Source organism: Calidris pugnax, unplaced genomic scaffold, assembly GCF_001431845.1.
Source record: "Calidris pugnax isolate Ruff unplaced genomic scaffold, ASM143184v1 scaffold219, whole genome shotgun sequence".
Classification (NCBI taxonomy): domain Eukaryota; kingdom Metazoa; phylum Chordata; class Aves; order Charadriiformes; family Scolopacidae; genus Calidris; species Calidris pugnax.
Window position 1 is genome coordinate 17,037,794 of NW_015094507.1, and position 20,272 is coordinate 17,058,065.

The 20,272-nt window shown below is 45.4% G+C and overlaps 1 protein-coding gene across 7 annotated transcripts in view; it reads right to left on the reverse strand.

The window, feature by feature from the left end:
- The window catches only part of ANKRD6 (ankyrin repeat domain 6), a 37,740-nt gene extending 29,616 nt beyond the window's left edge, over positions 1–8,124 (reverse strand). For 4 of the 7 annotated variants that reach the window (XR_001414355.1, XM_014964578.1, XM_014964575.1 and 1 more), the window contains exon 1: positions 7,853–7,889. Coding sequence is in view for 2 of the 7 variants with exons in the window: in XM_014964576.1 (XP_014820062.1) it covers positions 7,853–7,972 (120 nt within the window). In the remaining 5 variants the exon portion in view is untranslated. Of the gene's footprint in view, positions 1–7,746 lie in introns of all 7 variants that reach the window. The other 3 variants (XM_014964576.1, XM_014964577.1, XM_014964574.1) reach the window with 3 other exon arrangements.
- Between the last annotated feature and the right edge of the window lie 12,148 nt (positions 8,125–20,272).

A 20,272-nucleotide genomic window follows, 5' to 3' on the forward strand; every position in this document is an offset into this window, starting at 1 on the left:
AGCTTTGTGACAGGCGCAGCAAAGGAGCGGTGGAAAGGAGCCAAGTTGGCAGGAGATGCAATGGGGACAAAGGGGGAAGAGGTAGAAAGCCAAGGGGAGGGAGGTGTTGTGGCGGGGGGGGGGGGGGGGGGGGGGGAAGGAAAGGGGAAAAAAAAAAAAAAGGAAAAAATTTAAAAAAAAAAAGCAGCCAGATTGACAAATCATTCCCGGCTACGAACAATGTGTTTGGATTATGAATACGGGCTCCAGCATGTTCAGGTTTATGGTTTCTGACTTTCTACATTACTTAATGGCAATAAGTAAATCACCTAATCTGGGCATCTCACTTCCCAGCAGATGACTAATATATCATGAAAACAATTTATTGCAATCTGCGCGCGGAGCAGAAAAAACTCCCAAACAAACCCGACTCGAAGCCAGCTCGCACACTTTAAAAGGAAAACAGCATCAAGTACCCAAATATATCCCAGCAGGGAAAGTTTCTGATAAGATAACCATCTCTGACCACTCCAAACATGACGGGGTTCAGCCAAAGGTACCATGTTAAAAATAAACTATGAAAGCAGAGTATGAGTTTGTTTCAATACTTGAAAATAGTTGGGTGTTTTCCTCACCCAACACACCTTCCTGGGCAATCACCACACAGAACGTGCCTGGTGGCAGGGCACAAGCCCAAGGAAAGGTTGCAAAACCACAGAAGATCCAGATGACGCAACCTTCACCCACCCATTCAGTGCCTTAAGGCACATTAAAACAAAGCCACCCCGGGGAATGAGGTTTTCTGGAGGAGGCTGCCCTCGCCCCAGGGAGCATCAAGTTCTCCTGTCACTGGGACCAACCCATGTCTTGCTCTCAATAAGTGGGCAGTCTCCCCACGTTCGGGGCCACCACAGGAGATGGGTGCTAGAGGAGAGGGTACTCACTGGAAGAGGCCACTGCGGGGGCCGGGGAAAGCTGTTTTCCCCAGTAGGAGATAGGAGCGAGGTGTCAGATCAGCCAGCAGAGAGGAAAGCCACCAGGCTTGGGAAGGACAGAAAGGGTAGAGGCTGGCAGAGAAGGCCACCCCATTCCAGCCCCTCCAGCAAGTGACAGCAAGTACCATCATGTCCTCAGTGCCACCAGGGACAGAAGCCTACGCAAGGCAACATTCCCTGGCTACTGCTGTCACTCAGAGTTAATTGTGCATTTCCCCCTATCATCATCCCCAAGCATTCAAAAACTTCAGCCAGGTTCTCAAAATTCAGGTTTTGGTTTAAAAAAATAAAAAGTTGTTGAAATGGAAGACTAGAGGATTAAAAATTATATTTCAGCTTCTTATGCCAGAGGGTTTATGTCTTTTGAGATCCTCTATCCAGGAACATAGGGTCAGAGGCATCCCACCTACTGGAGACCCCTAGGGAGAAACCTTGAGAGAGCAGAGCTACTGCTTACACGCAGCCCTTCAGCTCTTCCCACTGGCTATAGAGAGAGAAGAGGAAAACTATGACCCTACTTAGGACGGGAGAGTGGGAAGGAGGATCAATTCCAGCACATTACACTGATTAGAGGCTCAGGTTTTTGGAAGAGCACTGATCATCTCAAGATTAATCACAACCCTGCAAGAACTGGCAATGCCAGCTTTTCTTTTTCTTCCCAGTAACATCAAAATGAGAGCAGAGATGGGCGGTACAGCTGGATGGTCTTCCAGTGTGGGCAATGCAAACACCAGAAAAACACTCCCACCCACCTCCCTACGCAAACATACACATAAATACACAGGTATTTATGTATATATAAATTATACACAAATTATATATATATTCTATACATAAATTATACATAAATCCATAGGTATTTATGTACCTATGGATGCACACACCAATCCAGAATAAACTACGAGGGAGAGACAAGGCCATTTGGGTGCCCTACAGGCTGTGATGACGAACTTAGAGCGTGGCAACCTTTGGAGAGAAACTTTCGACAGGTCTGTGCCACGGTGGGAAACCCCAGCAGCAATAGCCAGAGCTGTTCCTGCCTGCTTCTCATCTTCTCCTTCACGTCTGCAAGTCAAACCAACAGCCCTTCACACCAACTCCTCATGGGCTAATCGGAATATTTTTATATTTTTTTTAAATGAGATTTTTCTTTCACAACATTGCATCCTACCTAAAATATCTAGAAGGAAGAGGGAGGAAGGCAGACAAATTTTGCTCTGCATGTCTCCTCCACAGACACTTGGGACTCACCACTGCAGCACCAAAGAGGGGGCTTATCTGAATACACACGTGGGGTCCTAATGGGAGAGGAAATGTATAAGAACAAGAGTGTCTCCTATAGATGCTCACTGCAAGGAGACAACACTAAAACCAGAGACTCCTTAACACACAGATTACTGACTTAGAAGCTTGTGAGCATTTCCAAAGATGAACTGTAATGGTTTGTGGGCTATTATAGAAAGAAAAATGAGAGGCTGCTACAACTTGGGATTAATGAACCAATAAACCGGTCATCCATATAAAAAAAAATATGCAATTTGGACTTCTATTCAAATGTAAATAATCGTTTCAGCAGGCAGCAAATCATACAGATCCCCCCCCGTCACGGGCTTATTGACAAAATAAATGGGCCCTATTGCACTAAGGCTGCAACTTCCAAGAGCCGTGAGGCTGCCAGAGCTGTGGGGTGGATCAAGCTGCAGCCGAGCATCGGAAACAGCCACAGGAATTTCAGCAGTAAAATGCAAGGGTAGGGTTTTGTGTTTGTGTTTAATCTGTATTCTGACTTCCAGACATGGACAGGCAGCTGTCGATGCACACAGTTTAAAAGCAGAATTTTCTGGGAGCAGCTGCCAGCGTACGCTCTCTGCCACCAAATCCACCCAGCAGGGGCTCAGCACCACCAGCCGCATGGTCTTCCATTATTTTATGTATCTGTAGATACTTTTATGGAAGTACATTCAGTTCTCCACCTCACCCTGCTCTTGTGCTGCACAAGGACTGGTTTTTATTCATCCCTTCTGCACTTACACAAAAACAGGCCTCTCCACGTGTTTAATTAGAAGCCTTGGAAACAAAAACCCAAATGTTGTCAGATAATTCACATTGATGATTTGTTGAGACTGTTCTCCACGAATAACCTGCTCGCTCAAGTCAGCAGAAAGTCTCTCGTTGACCTCCACAGGCATTCAGCAAGTCCCTAAATGTTTGCTAGTCCCCTTTCATTTCTTTTTCTTTATTGTTTAAACCAGACACAAGTAGTTTTTCAAACTGAAGGAGCACAAAAATGTGAAAGCACCAAAATAATATTTCTTTTTTTGATTCTGTCTGAACTTAAAAAGGAAGGGAAAAAAAAAAAAGAAGATTGTTTTAAAGAACTCAACGTGCTCTGAAGTTGAAATCCTGGCGACAAGATTACAAGTACCCTAGCCTTACAGAAGTGTTGCCATATGGCAGGTTCTTAACAGGTCTAGTTCAAAAAATCAAATCAAACAAGCAAACAGAATTACTGAATCAAAACAGAAGCACTACCTTTTGCATTTCTATGTCTTTTTCAAAAGGATCATTCTATCTCTGCAGAAATCAATTTTATAGCTATGATCTTAATGCTGTGCTCTGCGAAAAAGCTATATTCTGCTTCCCTTTGAAAAAAATATTCATAAAATCCATGGAGCTATACAAATTACTGGCTGTACTACCTTTATGACTTCCTCTGGAAATCTTTTTCACATTTAACAGACAAGTGGGGCACACTCCTCTGTACGTGCTTGCTAATACACAGCTTTTCCTTGCTATTGAATGCTACAGCCCGTGCTGCAATGCCCCAGTGAAACCCAACACCCAGTAACACTGTTTTTTGGGGGAGCTGAAATGCAGAGGTTCAGACCTGAAAACTTCATCTCTAGGCATGGAGCAGCCTCACGTTAAAGGCTGCCATTCCCCAAGAAGCACCTTGTTTCAGCCAGGCATCCCTGGGATACACCAAAAGTTGATGCCCGGGAGGTGAAATCCCAATTCTCTCCATCCTCCAGGCACCGTTTTGGGACCAAGATCAAGAGAAGAGCTGACCTGATCTGTCACTATCACCATTTCTCCCAGAACCTAGTGGTTCTCAGCCCTTTCCCTAACCTGTCCCAACTCAGAAAGTCAAAAGAAAAATAACACAGGAAAAGGAAAACAGCATCCTGGGAGGACAGCAAGGCAGAGAGCAGCTCAGCACAAGTCCCAGAACTTAAATGTCGAAGATGCAGCTGTCAGTACTTTACTGAAAGAAAGCTCTACCATAAAAGGACTGAAAGAAAGGACCAGCTTTCTTGTGTGAAAGACAAGACTTAATTATACCAGGCTCAGTTCTTAATTTTCCAGCTTTTGCAGCATATTCACCAAAATACTTCATAAAGGCACCTGCTTGTTGGATCAGCCAATAAGTATGATCAGTTATTCTGAGTATTCTTTGCCCTTTTCATAAAGAAAACAGCTACAAATTTCACACCTGGGAAGAATGTCAGACAAAAAGGCACAAAAATGGAAATCATCTGTCCATCCTACCCGGCAGAGCAGCAACAGAGCTCCCTGGCTGACAAAATGCTCAAAGCAGAGCTATGAAGCCTCCTGCACTGAGATCCAGAACACCTCCTGGCCACCACCCCACATGGTTGGTGGCAGAGACCCCACCACCAGGACAAGCATTTGATGTACGTGCTGAAGTGAGCACCTGGAGACACCAATTCCCCATCGAATTTTGATTCTTTCATCCTATTCTTCTTCTGAAATCATGTCGTTAGAGGTGACAAAAAATGAAATACTATTTTGCAGCTGAATTACTGTTTACTGAAGCAGCGATTAACCACAGTATATGACCTTCCCTATATATGATAAAAATAGAACTGGGCATGCTTGCCAGCTATCCAGCATTTAATAGTACTTGGTTTGTTACAGAAAACACGTCTCATTTTTCTTAAGCCATGCTCAATTAATCCAGTTTGAATAAAGAACCTTTTAGCATTTAGCTACGGATCCTGGTCACTTCAAGCTGTGGCTCTGGTGGTGTTTTTCCACAAGAATCGGTCTATGCTTACAGGTGCCTATCAGAAATAAATTTTAAGCCTAAAGTGGTGTGTGAACGTGTTCCCTCCTTCCAAAGAGCTTTATCTCTGCATGTCTTCTTCCAATAAAACTCTGATAGAATTCAGCAGGAATTTTGCCTGAGAAGTACTACTTCCCCCCCTATTTTTTTTTTTTTCCCTTCAGAGCAAATCCCTAGAATTTAAAATTAAGTTGACAGAGCAAACTGAAGACTTTGAGTAACAGCAGAAGGCATACAGGTCTAAGAGAACTAATGCATGCACGCGATTAAATTTATTTTTATGCTTCCTTTGCAACGAGTTTTATATTGGGGAGGGGAGAGGGCTCTGGGTTTCAATTTATCTGAAAGCCTGATCAATAATTCTCAGCTACAACAAGCATGCCATCTAATTTCCATCCTAGAATTAACCCCTACCCTGAAAGCAGTTCTCACTTTGCACCTCTTCCGTACAAGAACCAGGCTCTCTGATGGCTAAAACAACCTCTTCGAATTTCCAGTTTAAATATACTAGAGGCTAATTTATATGTGCTTGCTGCTGTGACAGCCTTGTCCTTGACTTTAGACAGCTCCTTTCTCCTTCCAGCCTTTGCGTGTCACCAGATTAGCAAGCCAAGCTCTTCCAGGTTATGTTTATACAGCCTTTCATAGGCAAATATGCACGTGCTTTCCCTGTGCAGCTCCCTGGATGGGTGAGAGCCAGATGCAAACTGGACGCTGTGTAGATGTTACTGAGCCTGAACTGATGGGCTCTGATGAGGGCAGCAGCTTGGTCTCATGCCTCTCCGTTCACATTGAGCTCACCTCCATCTCTCTCACAGCAAGGGAGGAACGAGTGTGTGAGCAACTCCAAAATACTCCACGCACGTAGCCTTGGTCGCTCCTCTGAGAAGTTCTCCTCTCCTCTGAGAGCTTCTCCACAATCTTGCTGATCTGACTTCATCTTTTCCGAGCAGGGTTTGTCACCAGGTTACCAAACTACCTTGTCTGTGCTGTCTGCTCATGTGCCAGGATGCACCCAGAATGACAAGAGGGACAGCTTTTGTCATCCCTCCCTGAGCCCCATGGGGACAACCCACAACCTCTAGGAAAGAACAATGCCATAATACCAGGTCAGCTACAGGCATGGCCTCACAGCCCACCAGTGAGCACAGCTTTCCAACAGGATCATCAACACCCTGCACCTGGGGACAGTTCTGCCACAAAATGAGCTTTGCTTTGATTTTCCACGCAAGGGCTGCACAACAAAGCAAGCACAAGAAGCAGGAAGCCACCTACATCGTACAGGAAAGAAAAACTTGTCAGCTCTAACAAATCTGTATTTTATCAAATCAACCTGATTTTGTGTCTGAAAGTATGATCTACACAATTTTCTTCTTATTGTAATTGCGTAATAAACAACCTTAACAATAAGAAAGTGTCGATTTTTGCATTTGAATTGTGGATTAATTAATTAATTCCATGCAACAGTTTTTTTTATACGAAGCATGGCATCCTTTCAATCATTTGTGTATTTTCAGGTAGGTCCTTCAGCAGTCTCAAAGCTCATATTAAGAAAACAACCACCACAAAACCCCGAGGAACCACTCAGACATCACTAAGTCAGTATTTCCTCATCTATTACTGACTAGCTTTAATAGCTGCTCACCAGCTACAGAGCTGCTGGGACAACAGAGCCAAACAGGCATCTTCATGGGACCATTCATGTTTATTACATCTGTGCTCTGTATCAGCTAACAAAACGCCACTTAGTTTTGGCAAACAAACTTACAAACATTGGTTGTCCTTGGATCACTCCAGCTTTCAAAATAAATACTATCTACAACTCAAACACCGCAAAGGGACTGAAAACAACCCTCGCTGACAGATAAAAAGAGGAAAAAGAGAGATTACTTATCAAATGTGCTCACGTTTGCTTTCTATCTGTAAATGTTAGACCCTGTACATCCATAATGTTCAAAACCAATATGGAAATACAAATAAAACTAGACACAATGGAGAAAAATAGTTCCTAAAAACAGGGTGTCCCAAATTTTATGTTACAGCTTGAAAGATCTAACTTACCTAATTCTTTTCAAAGGTTTTTGCTGATCAAAAGTTTGCTGCAACTGTCGCTTCTATCTCATCTTTTATACGCTAGTATTATTGATAATGTGTTGAGAGTTAGAAATAGGTGAATATCAACTATCAGAAATAGCTGAACATTAGAGTGAACTCTGAATATCTAAGCATAAATCTTTCCCTGCTGACTTTGTCTCAAAGGTATGGAGAACACAGTTTGCGACCCCCAAGTTTGGAAGACACTAGGGAGTACACAGCAGGAATCAATGAAGATGTTTGGAACAAGCGAGGCTGCTGTACCAAGAAACGTCAGCGGCGAGGAACGCTTTCTGCGCAGCTCTCCCCTGCCAGACCAGGTGGCTTTTCCCCATCCCCTCACCCAGGAAGGCGGGCACTCCAAACCGCCTTCTCTCTCGACAGGGATGAATCGCTCCATTCACCAGTTTGCACGGTGCTCAAAAGTCAATGCAGGCTTTGAGAAGTGTCCCTGCCCCTCCACGTTTCTAAGGACTCGGTGTTCCCCACCCCTGCGTCCACTGGGAAGCGTATAAATCCCAGACACGCACCGGATTGTGAATTCACACGAGCTATTAAGCATTAAACTGGAAGGAAATCTTAACCACTAACCTCAGTCACATTCAGAAGGGTAAAGCTAGGAGGGCATTCTCCCAGACAATGCTCTGGGAGTTCTGTTAGTTCCCAAGGATTCCGCAAAGCGTTTTTCTCTCGTTACCTTGGTAACCGCTACCTTGGCACCCCTGTTGATAAGCTGCACCACATTCTCCACTTGGCCTTTGTAGGCAGCTACGAGCAGGCGTTCTGAAAGCACGGCGACCACATCCTGCTGGCTCATGAATTAGGAGAGAAAGGTTTTCAAGGTTTCTTCAGTCCAAAAACGAAGGGTTCAAGCAGCATGCAGGCAGGCGAGGAAGGACCCCAGCTCCCTGGACGGTGACGTCGTTGCTATGCCATCCTCTGGACCTGTGGATCAGAAAACATCACTGCTGTCAGCAAGGTTTTGGAGACAGAAGCACTGCAGCAGCTCCTCCCCGAGTGTTTGTCTTCACATCTCTTTGGAGGGGGGTCACAAAAACCCCTCCAAGCCTCCTAAAGGCATTGCACTTCTGTTGCAATGCAGAGGGACATAGCACGTCTTGATTCCTCTACTTTGGGACAAAACCCATTAAACTTTCTGAAAGCATAACTCTCTTTTTGGCCTAACCTGTATTTTTGTGGCCCCCCCATCATCCTCTCCTTTCCCCTAGGTCTCCCAGATTTGAACTGGTCAAGGATGGGTTAACTACCTCCACTGCCTGTGTCGGCCAAGGGAACAAGAACAGGTTATAGTTACTGGTTGCGGATATAAATACACAAACCTGAGCCCTGGAAGGACTGAGTGCAGTCAGCAATTAAAGGCAGCTGACTGTTTCCTCACGGGTATAAAATGCTTCACAGCCTCCCCTGAACCATCCCAAGGACACCTTTGGGAGGGACTGCAACCTGCAACTGGGCAACACTCATCTTTGCTGTCAGTGAGAAACGATGTTCCCTCCGCAGCGCTGACATGGCACCACACCGACCCCAGAAACTATGCAGATTTAGCACCTGTCATGCAAACTTGTGGGCATCTTCTTCTTCCCGGGCTCCACTGACCCATCCAGTGAACCACTGGAGCTGAAAAGTGATCTCTGACATAATTTCAGAAAATGTATCCACAGATGACTTTGAGCTGTAGGATCCCAGAACCTGGGAGCGTTTGAGCTTTACTGGTGCTTTTCCCATCTCAGTATTTAATTGTTTCAGCACGGGAAAAACATCTTCAAGACAAACAGTGTGTACACAGATGATTGATCTTTCTCTCTCTTGAAATAGCACTGGACTGCTCCACCAGCTACCAGTATTACAGGCTTTGCATAGTCTGAGGGTAATTGGTACAGCAACTAGATGATCTTGGAGATTGATAGTGGAATACAACATCTTTCACCCTTACGTTATATCCCTTTGAATCCATCTCAAACCAGCAATCACTAAAAGCTATTACTGTTTAATGGCTTAGATGCCCCCTAAATTGATTTGTTTTTACAAACCCCTCCCCATCATAATCCCACCACTCAGAGTAGTGACATTTTTGCTAACAGCTTCAGCAGGCAGATCATCTCCAGAACAGTGGAAAGATTTAATTTCCATCCTCATACCAGGAGGGCACTTGCAGGAACAAGGAGAAAATGCATGGGTGGCTGTAGCACATGAACTCCCCGTCTTCTAAATACTGGGGGCGAGACCTTTTAATAAACATCACCCCAGTGTTATAAGATCACATCCAGCAGTACACCTCCGCAACAAAAAGGTGCTGCAGCCCTGTTTAATTGAAGGGTTAATAAGGTATCGTGTTCTTCTGTGTCACCAAAGTGGTGTCCAAAGTCCTTGGACCCTGCAGGATCACTGATCTATACTAAACAGTTTTGATCACAAGCACACACGTATTAAAACCATGTTGGTTAACTTGTAGTAGTAGAGGATACTTGCAGAATTTAATTTACGCTCCTAAAGTAATTTGTATTAATGAACCTTAAAATGTTTTATGAGCATTAATTCTTATAACACCCTTTGAGGTGAGTATTATGCTCAAGAACATTACACACATTTTAGAAAAGGGCCATTTAAAGCACAGGAAAGTCCCTGATTTCTTCAAGGTCAACAGAAAAGTTATGTCAAAGCCAGGAATTAACTCCAGATAATTGACTCTTGATTTCTAAGTATAAGCATTAGGCAATACTATCTCCAAGTAAAAGATTCAGGTTGGCTCTTTACCATCCACTTGCTTTCTAGGTGTGAACATGATTGGAGTCACATAGAAACAGCTGCACATTTATTCAGAGAAACAAGACAAAAACTTTCTGGGTCTCAAAAGCAGCACAAGAATAGGCATCAGAGAAGCAACGCTGCACCCTGTGCCACTAGATCAGTCTTACCCACACCCTCAACGTGATGGGCACAGTTTGGACAACTTGGCAACACAAAAAAAGATGGAATTAAGAAGAAAAAGCCTTCATTTCCTTCACCAGCACGGTACACATCGCACACACAGAGGGATGTGCCCAGCATAGTACAAACCACATACAAAAGCCAAGAAATACAGATGCCCTACACTTTATAATTTGATCTGTGAAAAGCAACCCAAGTTTAGATCTCACCTTTGCTTTCCAGTGACACACGTTACCAAAGCAAGCTGACCCCCCTGAGCCCAGCCACCCTGCTCCCAACACCTCTCTGACCCTCCCATCACATCCCAAAGCAGCATCTTCATAACCCAGGAGCACTTCCAGGGCAAGCCTTACAACAGGGATTCTATCTCCATCAGCTTTTCGGGCAGTGGGGTGCTTTGTTTCTGTGCCAGCCCTTGCCTGTGCAGAGGTAGTTTCCAGGTGAACTGTTCCATCACTTGTTTGTCCCCATCCTTACACCTAACCTGGAGGCAGTCAGGCACAATACACTGACAGCCAGCTCTGTGCACCTTCAAACACGTGCGGCCAGACCCTGCTTAGTTTTCTTCCCTCTTTAAATTAAAAAAAAAAAAAACCCACAGTAACATCACTGACACTGAGAAATTTCCATGTTCACTGCAAAAATCTCAATGGAAACATCTTCCTGACACATTAACCTTTCGGAGCAAATCTGCAGGAGCTGTAGATGCTCATTACATTTTAGCCACGCCGCTAGAAACACACACCAGTACCTCAAATGACTCCCAACAGTGCAAAGTTTAGTGCTGCCAGGGAAAAGCTGGGTTAACAGGTACGTACCTACGCAAGGTCAATGCTGGAAATCACACTCCCTCGTGTGATTTTTTTCCCTTTCTCTCGTTGCCTTCCCATTATTGCGCTACGTTCCCCCTGGAGATCCTGAGCGTCTTCAGCCTGCCGTGCCCGAGTGATGGACAGCCACAGCCCCGCTGCTACCCTGGAATTTGCCTTCTTGCCTCCTCCGCCAGTTGGATCCAGTATAAAAGCACAGCAAGGAGCTGGCTCAGCTCTTGGTCTTTTACGGATGTCTCCCACCACCATCGGTCGCCTTTCCCGGAGGGTGGTCACATCACAAGCCCAGCTCCTGCTCCTGGCTGTTTTGCAGGCAAGTGCTCACACAACAGGTCACATTCCCCACGCCGACTGCCTCAGTTTGGATGATTTGCAGCTCAGAAAAGCATGTCCGATTAGGATAGGAAGCCCAGACAACTGAAAGACCAACTTTCCTTTCCTCCTGAGCTGGTAGGAAAAGGTGATGGGCTTTAAGTCTCTCCCTGCCTCCGACACAGAGAGCATCTTTCCTTGAACACGTCTGCACCCGCAGCAGGAGGAGGAGGAGGAGGAAGGTACCAGCTGCCCAAGGACTACAATGAAAAGCTCGACCGCCCCTTTCACACCCAGATGGTCGCAGAATGAACCCACCAACACAATTACAGGCGCTGCCTCGCATCCCTGCTGCCAGCACCTGCTGCCCAGAATTAAATCCCTCATTATCACCCCCCTAAATCTGGGAGCTCGGGGGGAAGCGCAGAGCACGGGAATATTCAAACCTTCTGCCTTCAAAACAACAACAACAAAAAAGGATTTTGCTTTAATGTATTTTTAAATAAGAAACAGCCATCTCCGTGTTTCTTTGTTTAAGAGCAGATTACTTACCTGGGGCAGGCTAGGAGAGCAACACCTACTTCCTGAGCTGAAGCCAGCCAGGTGTGATGCCCACAGGTTCAATAGCCTCCCCCCGGGGGGGGGGCAACCTTTTCCAAGGATAACCTGCTCACCCCCTGAGGACAACCTGCTCACCCCATCGGCGGAGCGTGGAGAAGGAGAGGTGGATGGTGGATTAGTGCTCCCGACCGGCAGCAGCGAGGTCCAGCCGCATCCCCAGGGATGATGCCCACGGCTCGATGAGTCACACCACCCTAGGGATGCTGGAGGAGATGTTTGGCCGGGAAGGGCACAGCACGTCGGGCTCGCAGCTCTGGCTTCTCTCCCGCGCAAAAAACACTCCACGCACTTTCCTCCTCCCCAGCTCCTTCCTCCTCCCCAGCTCCCTCCCCTCCACACCGCTGCCAGGCGGCTTCAGCAGCCCCGGCGCCTACACGTCAGGAACAAGTAAGTACAGGAACGATGATTTTTTGAAAGTCCAGGACACATCAAACATCATAGATAACTGAAAGGCTGGGTGATAGCCTCTCCTGAATCCACAGAAAGGATTAAAAAACGCAGCTTCCTCTCCGAGGCAGGAGAAAAAAAAGCTGAGAACAATGAGAGATTTAAGAGCTATGAGATAATCAACTTTATACAAAGTCCCCTGCGCTAAATGGAAAAGATGGAACACCAGAGCAGTGGTCACAAAGTACAATCACCAAGTTAAATTAGTATCTGAAAAAAAGAATGTTTATAGAGGTTTCTGTGTGTACCAAGGTACAAGATGAAAGGGGAAAAAAAGAGAAAAAAGAGAAAAAAAAGAGAGAAAAGAGAGAAAAGATAGAAAAGATAGAAAAGAGAAAAAAAAAAGAGGAAAAAAAGAGAAAAAAAAGGAAAAAAGGAAAGAAAAAGAAAAGAGAAAAGAGAGAAAAGAGAGAAAAGAGAAAAAAGAGAGAAAAGAGAGAAAAGAGAGAAAAGAGAAAAAAGAGAGAAAAGAGAGAAAAGAGAGAAAAGAACAACAGGAAAAAAAGATAAAAAAGAACAGGAAAAAAGGACAACAGGAAAAAAGGACAACAGGAAAAAAGGACAACAGGAAAAAAGGAAAAAAGGACAAAAAGAACAACAGGAAAAAAGGAAAAAAGGAAAAAAGGAAAAAAGGAAAAAAGGAAAAAAGGAAAAAAGGGACTCCACTTTTTAGCAAGGGAATCCGAATTCTCTTTCTAGTTTATCACCAGAAATCATGCTAAGTAGTCCAAGAAAAACTCTTATCACCTGGTAGCTTCATTTTATGCAACATAAATAATGGAATATAATTATTCTAAATTATTTTAGAATAGCCCAGTGTTAAGATACGGAGTCAGACCATTTTGCTATGGGTGGGTGCATCATAACTACTTTTATAGTAATAAAAAAGTCATTCCAAGACACCTTTCTATGTCTAAATACTACCCACTTCTTTGCTTAGCTCTCAGGGTAAAATGGATTTCTTTGCTTATTAGTACATAACAGTATATTAAAATCTATAAAATGCTCTTTGTCTTGTCCAGCCTCTTTGCAAAGCAGTTTGGCATATTTAAAATATGAGATAAACACAAAGCTTATACTCATTTTAGAATAACAGCATTTTTCAGCAGAGTGGATTATTGCATTAAAAAGAGTGAGTTTCCTGGAACTCCTTTTTTATCATTTACTGCAGAATGCAGATACAGCTACTACTTCTTTCAACTGACTTTAAGGTTTTTCCAAGACCTGCGGCACTGTTTGCCTTTAAGTGATTTTTCTCCAGCTCCATCATGGATCCAGTATAAATCGCTCAGGAAAAATGTATTTTGCTAAGGGGAGGACTCTGCCTTTCACCCATTCCTGCCCCAAAAGGCAGTTCAAAACCAGTCAGAGCTACCACAATGAAAACCAGACCAGTAGCAACTGTATCTGGAGAACAGCAAAGCCCTACCAAATCAAGAATAATATGCTTTTGATTCATAATTTTCTTTACATCATCACCAATAGTATTTGTGGAGTTAGATGTTATACCAACCAACTGGACACCTCCATAAAAGCCTTGTAGCTTATCTTTTGGTCTCTGGGGGTTTTTTCCTATTGCTTTCATTGTGTATTTTAGATTGAGTTTTCATATGGACAGTTGTGTGATTCATCATCCCAAGCATCAGCACAGTCTGGGACATCTGAAAACGTTTTCTGGGCTTCCCCCTTTCCCCCCCCTCAACTTGTTGCTATTAATTACTCCAACAATGACTATTTACCAGCCTCCCAGGGAGCATCTGCATGACAGCTGCTCATCACGCATCCCGCCACAACCAGATGGGACTGACTGATGTCACCACCGCAGCTGGTGGTGACCACCTGCAGCCAACCCTACAGGCGGCGAATGCGGGGAGACAGCGACCGCCGCGTCCCCACTGCTTCTGTCACCCCAACCTCCAACGTAGGACCTCCTCTGCCTGGCAGCCATCGGGCGATGACATGTTTCCCACCAAAACCAACCTCCAAAGTCACACCTGCACAGCAGAACGCTTTGGAGAGAGGCACGGACACACAGAGAAGAGCCATGAAGATCAAAAAGGCAGTTTCAAGTCATCACAGAATCACAGAATCGTAGTGGTTGGAAGGGACCTCAGAGATCGAGTCCAACCACAAAAAAAACCCAAAAAACAAAACAAAACAAAAACAAAAACAAAAAACACCCATCACCTAAACACACAACAACAACAACCAAACCAAAACCATCACCCACCCACACACCGTCCCACCACAAACCAATAATCTTGGGCACTAGAGCATGCCCTGAAGAGCCATGTCTACACGTTTCTTAAATACCTCCAGGGATGGTAAAATACCTCCAGGGATGGTGAATCAGTTAGACATCACTGACCTTGTATGAAAACAACTGTTGGGGTTTTTTTCCCCCTTCTACTTATCTCTTTGCCATGTAGCCCTGACCCCTCCTTACCGATTTCCATTCTGATTTTATTAATTTGGCTTATCTCATTGAAGTTTCACAACTTTGTGGCCCTCCCCACCCTCTCTTTTCAACACCTGCGTGTGCACACACATGTCAAAACCACTCAGCACAAGCCAGCTCAACTCTCAGCAAGCCCTCATCAGTTGAGCGCTATTTCCATAACAAAACAGGATCTATTGTTGGCCAGGGGACCGTGCCTGGGTGCAAACACACAGGCATGAGATGTCTGCCTCCCATTTGCATAAAACCAGTTAGGAGGTCTTTCCAGCTCACTGCTGTTTAACAGAAGTGCCCGAGCCCAACCTTGGGAACGAAGCAGGCAGGCGGCTGGGCTGGTGGGAGAGCGGGGTTTCACGCTACGCTCACACACAGTGGGGCTTCTCGGAGGGGACAACTGTCCCTCACCATCATCCTCTGCGCAGGAGCCACTTGCCAATCAATTAAAACGCCGCACGGATCCCATCCAAGCTGACTGCAGAACCTCACTGGGAGCAGAAGGTGCCAAAATCCTTTCCATAACAAACTCCCTTTCCTCCTCCGCTGCTCTTCCCTCCTTTATTACCCTCAAGGGTATGTCCTCTGCTGCCAGGAAAGGCTTTCTGACCTCCCTGCTCCACCTCGGCACCAGAAAGATCACAGAATCACAGGATGATCTGGGGTTGGAAGGGACCTCTGGAGATCATCTAGTCCAACCCCCCTGCTAAAGCAGGTCCACCCAGAGCAGGTCCCACAGGAACGTGTCCAGGTGGGTTTGGAATATCTCCAGAGATGGAGATTCCACCACCTCTCTGGGCAGCCTCTTCTAGAGCTCTGCCACCCTCAAAGTCAAGAAGTTCCTCCTCATGTTCAGATGGAGCTTCTTATGTTCAAGTTTGTGCCCATTTCCTCTTGTCCTTTCCCTGGGCACCACTGAAAAAAGACTGGCCCCATCCTCCTGACACCCACCCTTTAAGTATTTATAGGCTTTGATCAAATCCCCCCTCAGTCTTCTCTTCTCCAGACTAAAAAGACCCAAGCCTCTCATCCTCTCCTCGTAAGAGAGATGCTCCAGGCCCCTCACCATCTTTGTAGCCCTCTGCTGTCCCCTCTCCAGCAGTTCCCTGTCCTTCTTGAACTGGGGAGCCCAGAACTGGACCCAGTGCTCCAGATGGGGCCTCACCAGGGCAGAGGGGGAGGATGACCTCCCAAAGATGGGTTTCAGAGACACCACTTTTCAGATTATCTACAGCCCAGGCAGTACCTACCATTCAGTTTGGGGACCCCACTGGCCCCATATAGCTACGGCAGCGCAGAGGTTCCCTCCTCTTCCTCACGTTTGCTGTGAACCCCCCTCCCTGCCAGCACGAGTAACCCCCCACTCTCCCAGCCAGCACATAATGGCAACTCAGGTAAACGCTGCAAAGGACATGCTGGAAAATTTCAAGAAAAAAATTAATTCCTACGTTTATAGATTTCTTTTTTCAAGGCCAGAAAACACCGCTACAATAATCTAATGCCAGCCGGCACCCAGCCACAAACTTCAATTTGAGCTAGATGCTACCTTTTACAAACACAAGCAAAGATGTGCAGCCAGGCAGCAATCAGAAAATGCTCTGACTGACAGAGCAGGGAAGAAGAAAACACACATTTACCAGCTCAAAAATATTTTCCAGCTGACAAAAGAGCACTGGAGATGTTCTTCTTCTTCAAGAAAAACACAACTTAGGAGCTGCCAGCAGCAATGACACAGCCCCTCCTGTAGCATCACAGCTGATGTCTTGGGAGAGCACTGGAAGATGCGATGAGGAAGCTGGACCAGTGCCCCCCAGTTCAGCACTGAACCACAGAGACATTGTGAGTCCCCGAGATGTTACGGTATTAGCACAATATTCCTCAATATCAATAGGCATCTGGCACAAGTGCAAGAGTCTGGCAGGCGGCGCGTCAATTAAAAGCTTAATGAGGCTCAAGCTGAAAGTCAGTAGATGAAATCTTAGGGATGGAATGGCTGGGGAGGGAGAGAGACACCTTCAGACAAACATGGGTGGAAATGCTGAGGATGTCCACTGTCACCCATGGAGCAGTGTGTGCCCTGGTTATGGTACACGCTGTTACCATCAAGAGAAGGTAATTTTTCCAGTTGTGTCCATCACGGGGTACAGCAACAGCAAGAGGAAGCACAAATATCCAGGGATTTGGCACACCCTGGAAAATGGGCAAGCAAGAAAAACAGAGGGCGACAGGGAATTGAACATGGAGGTCACATTCTGCTGCGTGGGGCATGGTATTGCCTCCACAGGCAGCACAGCTGGGATGGGAATTCTCACTTCCCAAACCCACGCACTGATCCCCCAGAGCTGCTGTGGAGAAGTAACACCCAAGATAAAACAGTATCAATGGGCTAAAAGTAGCTGTACCTGATTCATCCAGGGAACCACTAAATTGGGAAGCCTTTCCTCATCAGAGAGATGCTCCAGGCCCCTCACCATCTTTGTAGCCCTCTGCTGTTCCCTCTCTAGCAGCTGCCTGTCCTTCTTGAACTGGGGAGCCCAGAACTGGACCCAGTGCTCCAGATGGGGCCTCACCAGGGCAGAGAATTTCCTTCATTGTTTTCTGTTCAAGATAAAACACACAGAATTTTTTTTGCCCCTTCCCTCTTGATCACTTTTCTCTTCGTGTAGATGTCATCCTGCCTATCACCATACACAGTGCCCCTGATTTTAATGCTCACATTAGCAGGCAGTAAAACGAACACTGAGTATCTCCAGGGTTTGGCCCCTTCCTGTACAACACCCATCAAGGACAATATACACGGAACAAATGGTGAAGGATATGCAAATACTACTTGCTTCATAAATCTATTTGCAAGTTGCAAAAAAATCAATCACTATGGACTAAATATATTTTCCTTAAAGAGGATCATAAATCAGTTCAGAAGCTTTCTGGAGATGTCTTGATTTCTCATCCAGTTGCTACGCCTGAAGGGGCTGCACTGGAGAAGGCTGATGCTACTGCTTTTAATGGTTGGGCACTCCCTCAAATGGGTCCAGAAAACTATATAATTATCAGTGTCTTCGAAAAATACCACAACACAAACAACAGCTTAACTGCACAATTAATTCTTCTTGTAAAACGCTGATGCCAGCTATTCCTGTTGCAGCAAATGTAATAGTTCTAACATATCTGTGCTGCTTCACTGGTAATTAGTGTAAGTATGGCCATTACAAATTTATGAATCAGGTGCCCTGACTGCATATATGATCTATCAAAGGTAGTTTTAACTGACTTCACCATCTGACCCAACACCCAAAAGTATCAGTGAGGTAATATTCTCTAAATATCCACATTTTCAGTGTTTTCTGGGGGCCTGCTATTGCGCAGATGTTTGGTATCCTGGCCAGGAGCCCCACACAACCTTGTGAGAATTCCTGAAAAGACTGGCAACAGTTTGTGAGGGACAAACAGCCAGTTCTACCTAACTCACAGAATCACACACTGGCTGAGGTCAGCAGGGATCTCTGCAGGTCATCTGGTCCAACCCCGCCTGGTCAAGCAGGGACACCTAGAGATGGTTGCCCAGGACCATGCCCAGATGACTTTTGAGTACCTCCAAGGATGGAGACTCCACAACCTCTGCCAGTGCTCGGTCACCCTCATAATGAAAAGGTGCTTCCTGATGGTCAGAGGGAAACTCCTGTGTTTCAGTTTGTGTCCACTGCCTCTGGTCCTGCCACTGGGCACCACTGGAAAGAGCCTGGCTCTGTCCTCTTTACACCCTCCCGTCAGGTATTTCTGTACATTTATGAGATCCTCCTGAGCCTTCTCTTATCCAGGCTGAACAGTCCCAGCTCTCTCAGCCTTTGCTCCTAAGAGTGATGTTCCAGTCCCTTCATGGCTCTTTGCTGGAAAATTTATTAAGCTATAGTCACCTGAAGCCACTGAAATGAACCATGTGTTTACAATCACTCACATGCTCGTTGGGCGAAGGTTTACACCACAAGAAGAGGAAATCACTTCTTCATTCACAGAACTGAATAAAAGTCTATAAAGTAACAGGGAATGCACTGCTCACAGAACAGTTTGCACAGCAAACAGATTAATTCATTACACTTGCAATCTAAATGGTTTCTTTTGGAAGGAGATTAAGAAAGCTACGTTTTCACCAGTGGGACTCAAGCCATGGGACAGCAACCCTAGTGCAAGCACGGTCCCACAGTACACGCCCCTGGAGCACGCTCATGCTTCTTCTCAGCTCTGCTGGCATTCTTGTCTACTGTCTCCTTGCTAGCTTCTTTGTTGTCTTTTGCTTCTTTTCACGTGCACAGAGCTCCAAACCCAATATCCAGACCATGCCCACCACTCACACGGGCAGTCTGTGCCCAGCCCTGTGTGCTGCACGTTTGGATCGCCCTCATATGTTCGTTCCTTCCCCCACCTCTTCTACACAGGAAGGTTTTTCCAAATAAATGTTAGAAACAATCAGGTTCACTCCAGCTTCAGTAAAATTTGAAACATCTTCACAAAAGGATTAAAAGCCAGAAACATCAGGATTCCTCTGTCATCCATCCAAAAAACAGAGCTGTATCTTCATAAATCCTCATTTTAGAGGTTGTATGGCATGGACTACTCTATTAAGACATGAGTTTACAGGCAAGTTTTATCATAGAGCTACAATTCACTGTAACAGTTCAAAAATTACCACTTCCGTTATATTACATGATGTTCCTTTCACAACAGTCATTGGTGACTGAAGCCAAATCTCAAACTCACGTAAGCAAAAGAAAAAACCAAACCGATTGCGAGGAAGTGTTTGGCTCTGGCTGTTCTGACCACGGATGACTGAATGCAAATTTTCAGGCCTCTCCAAAACTCAGGGGCTCCCTGGACAGCTCTGTGACACCAAATGTGAAGGAAAAGGTTCACTGGGCAGCGCAGACATCTTCCACTGATTTAACTCAGCTAAGCTCCCTTTATGGTCGACAAAGGACACGATCCACCTCGTCCTAAAGCACATTTCAAACTGTCAGATGAATCACACTCTAAAATTACTTACCTCATTAAGCATCATCTCGGATAATGCACTATAAACATCCAAAGTTAGATTAAATGAATCCTATCCACAGTATCTGCGAGAAACACTCAGCTTTCTGCAATTTGCTAGAGGACTTTTATCTGCCTGACTTCACCATGACACCTCCTGTCGATGGTAAATCACTGTGAGTTATTTAGAATTAAAACACTCAGATTAGACAAGAAATGCAAAAAAAACCAACTGGTGCAGAAAGCATCAGCAAATCTCAGTGATGACTTGTCTTCTGCATGGACTTCATAAATCACGCCATGCTCTCAGGTTTTGTTTTCTAAACCCTCAAATGCTTCTGGTGATAATCCCACAAACCCGGCTCATCCTCCGGCACGGAGACTGCCTTATTTCCAAGAAACACTAAAACTGCTTAGTGCATGGAAAGCCCCTCCTTGTGCAGAGGATGGAGCTTTCTAAGGGGACAGTCCCTGACTTTTG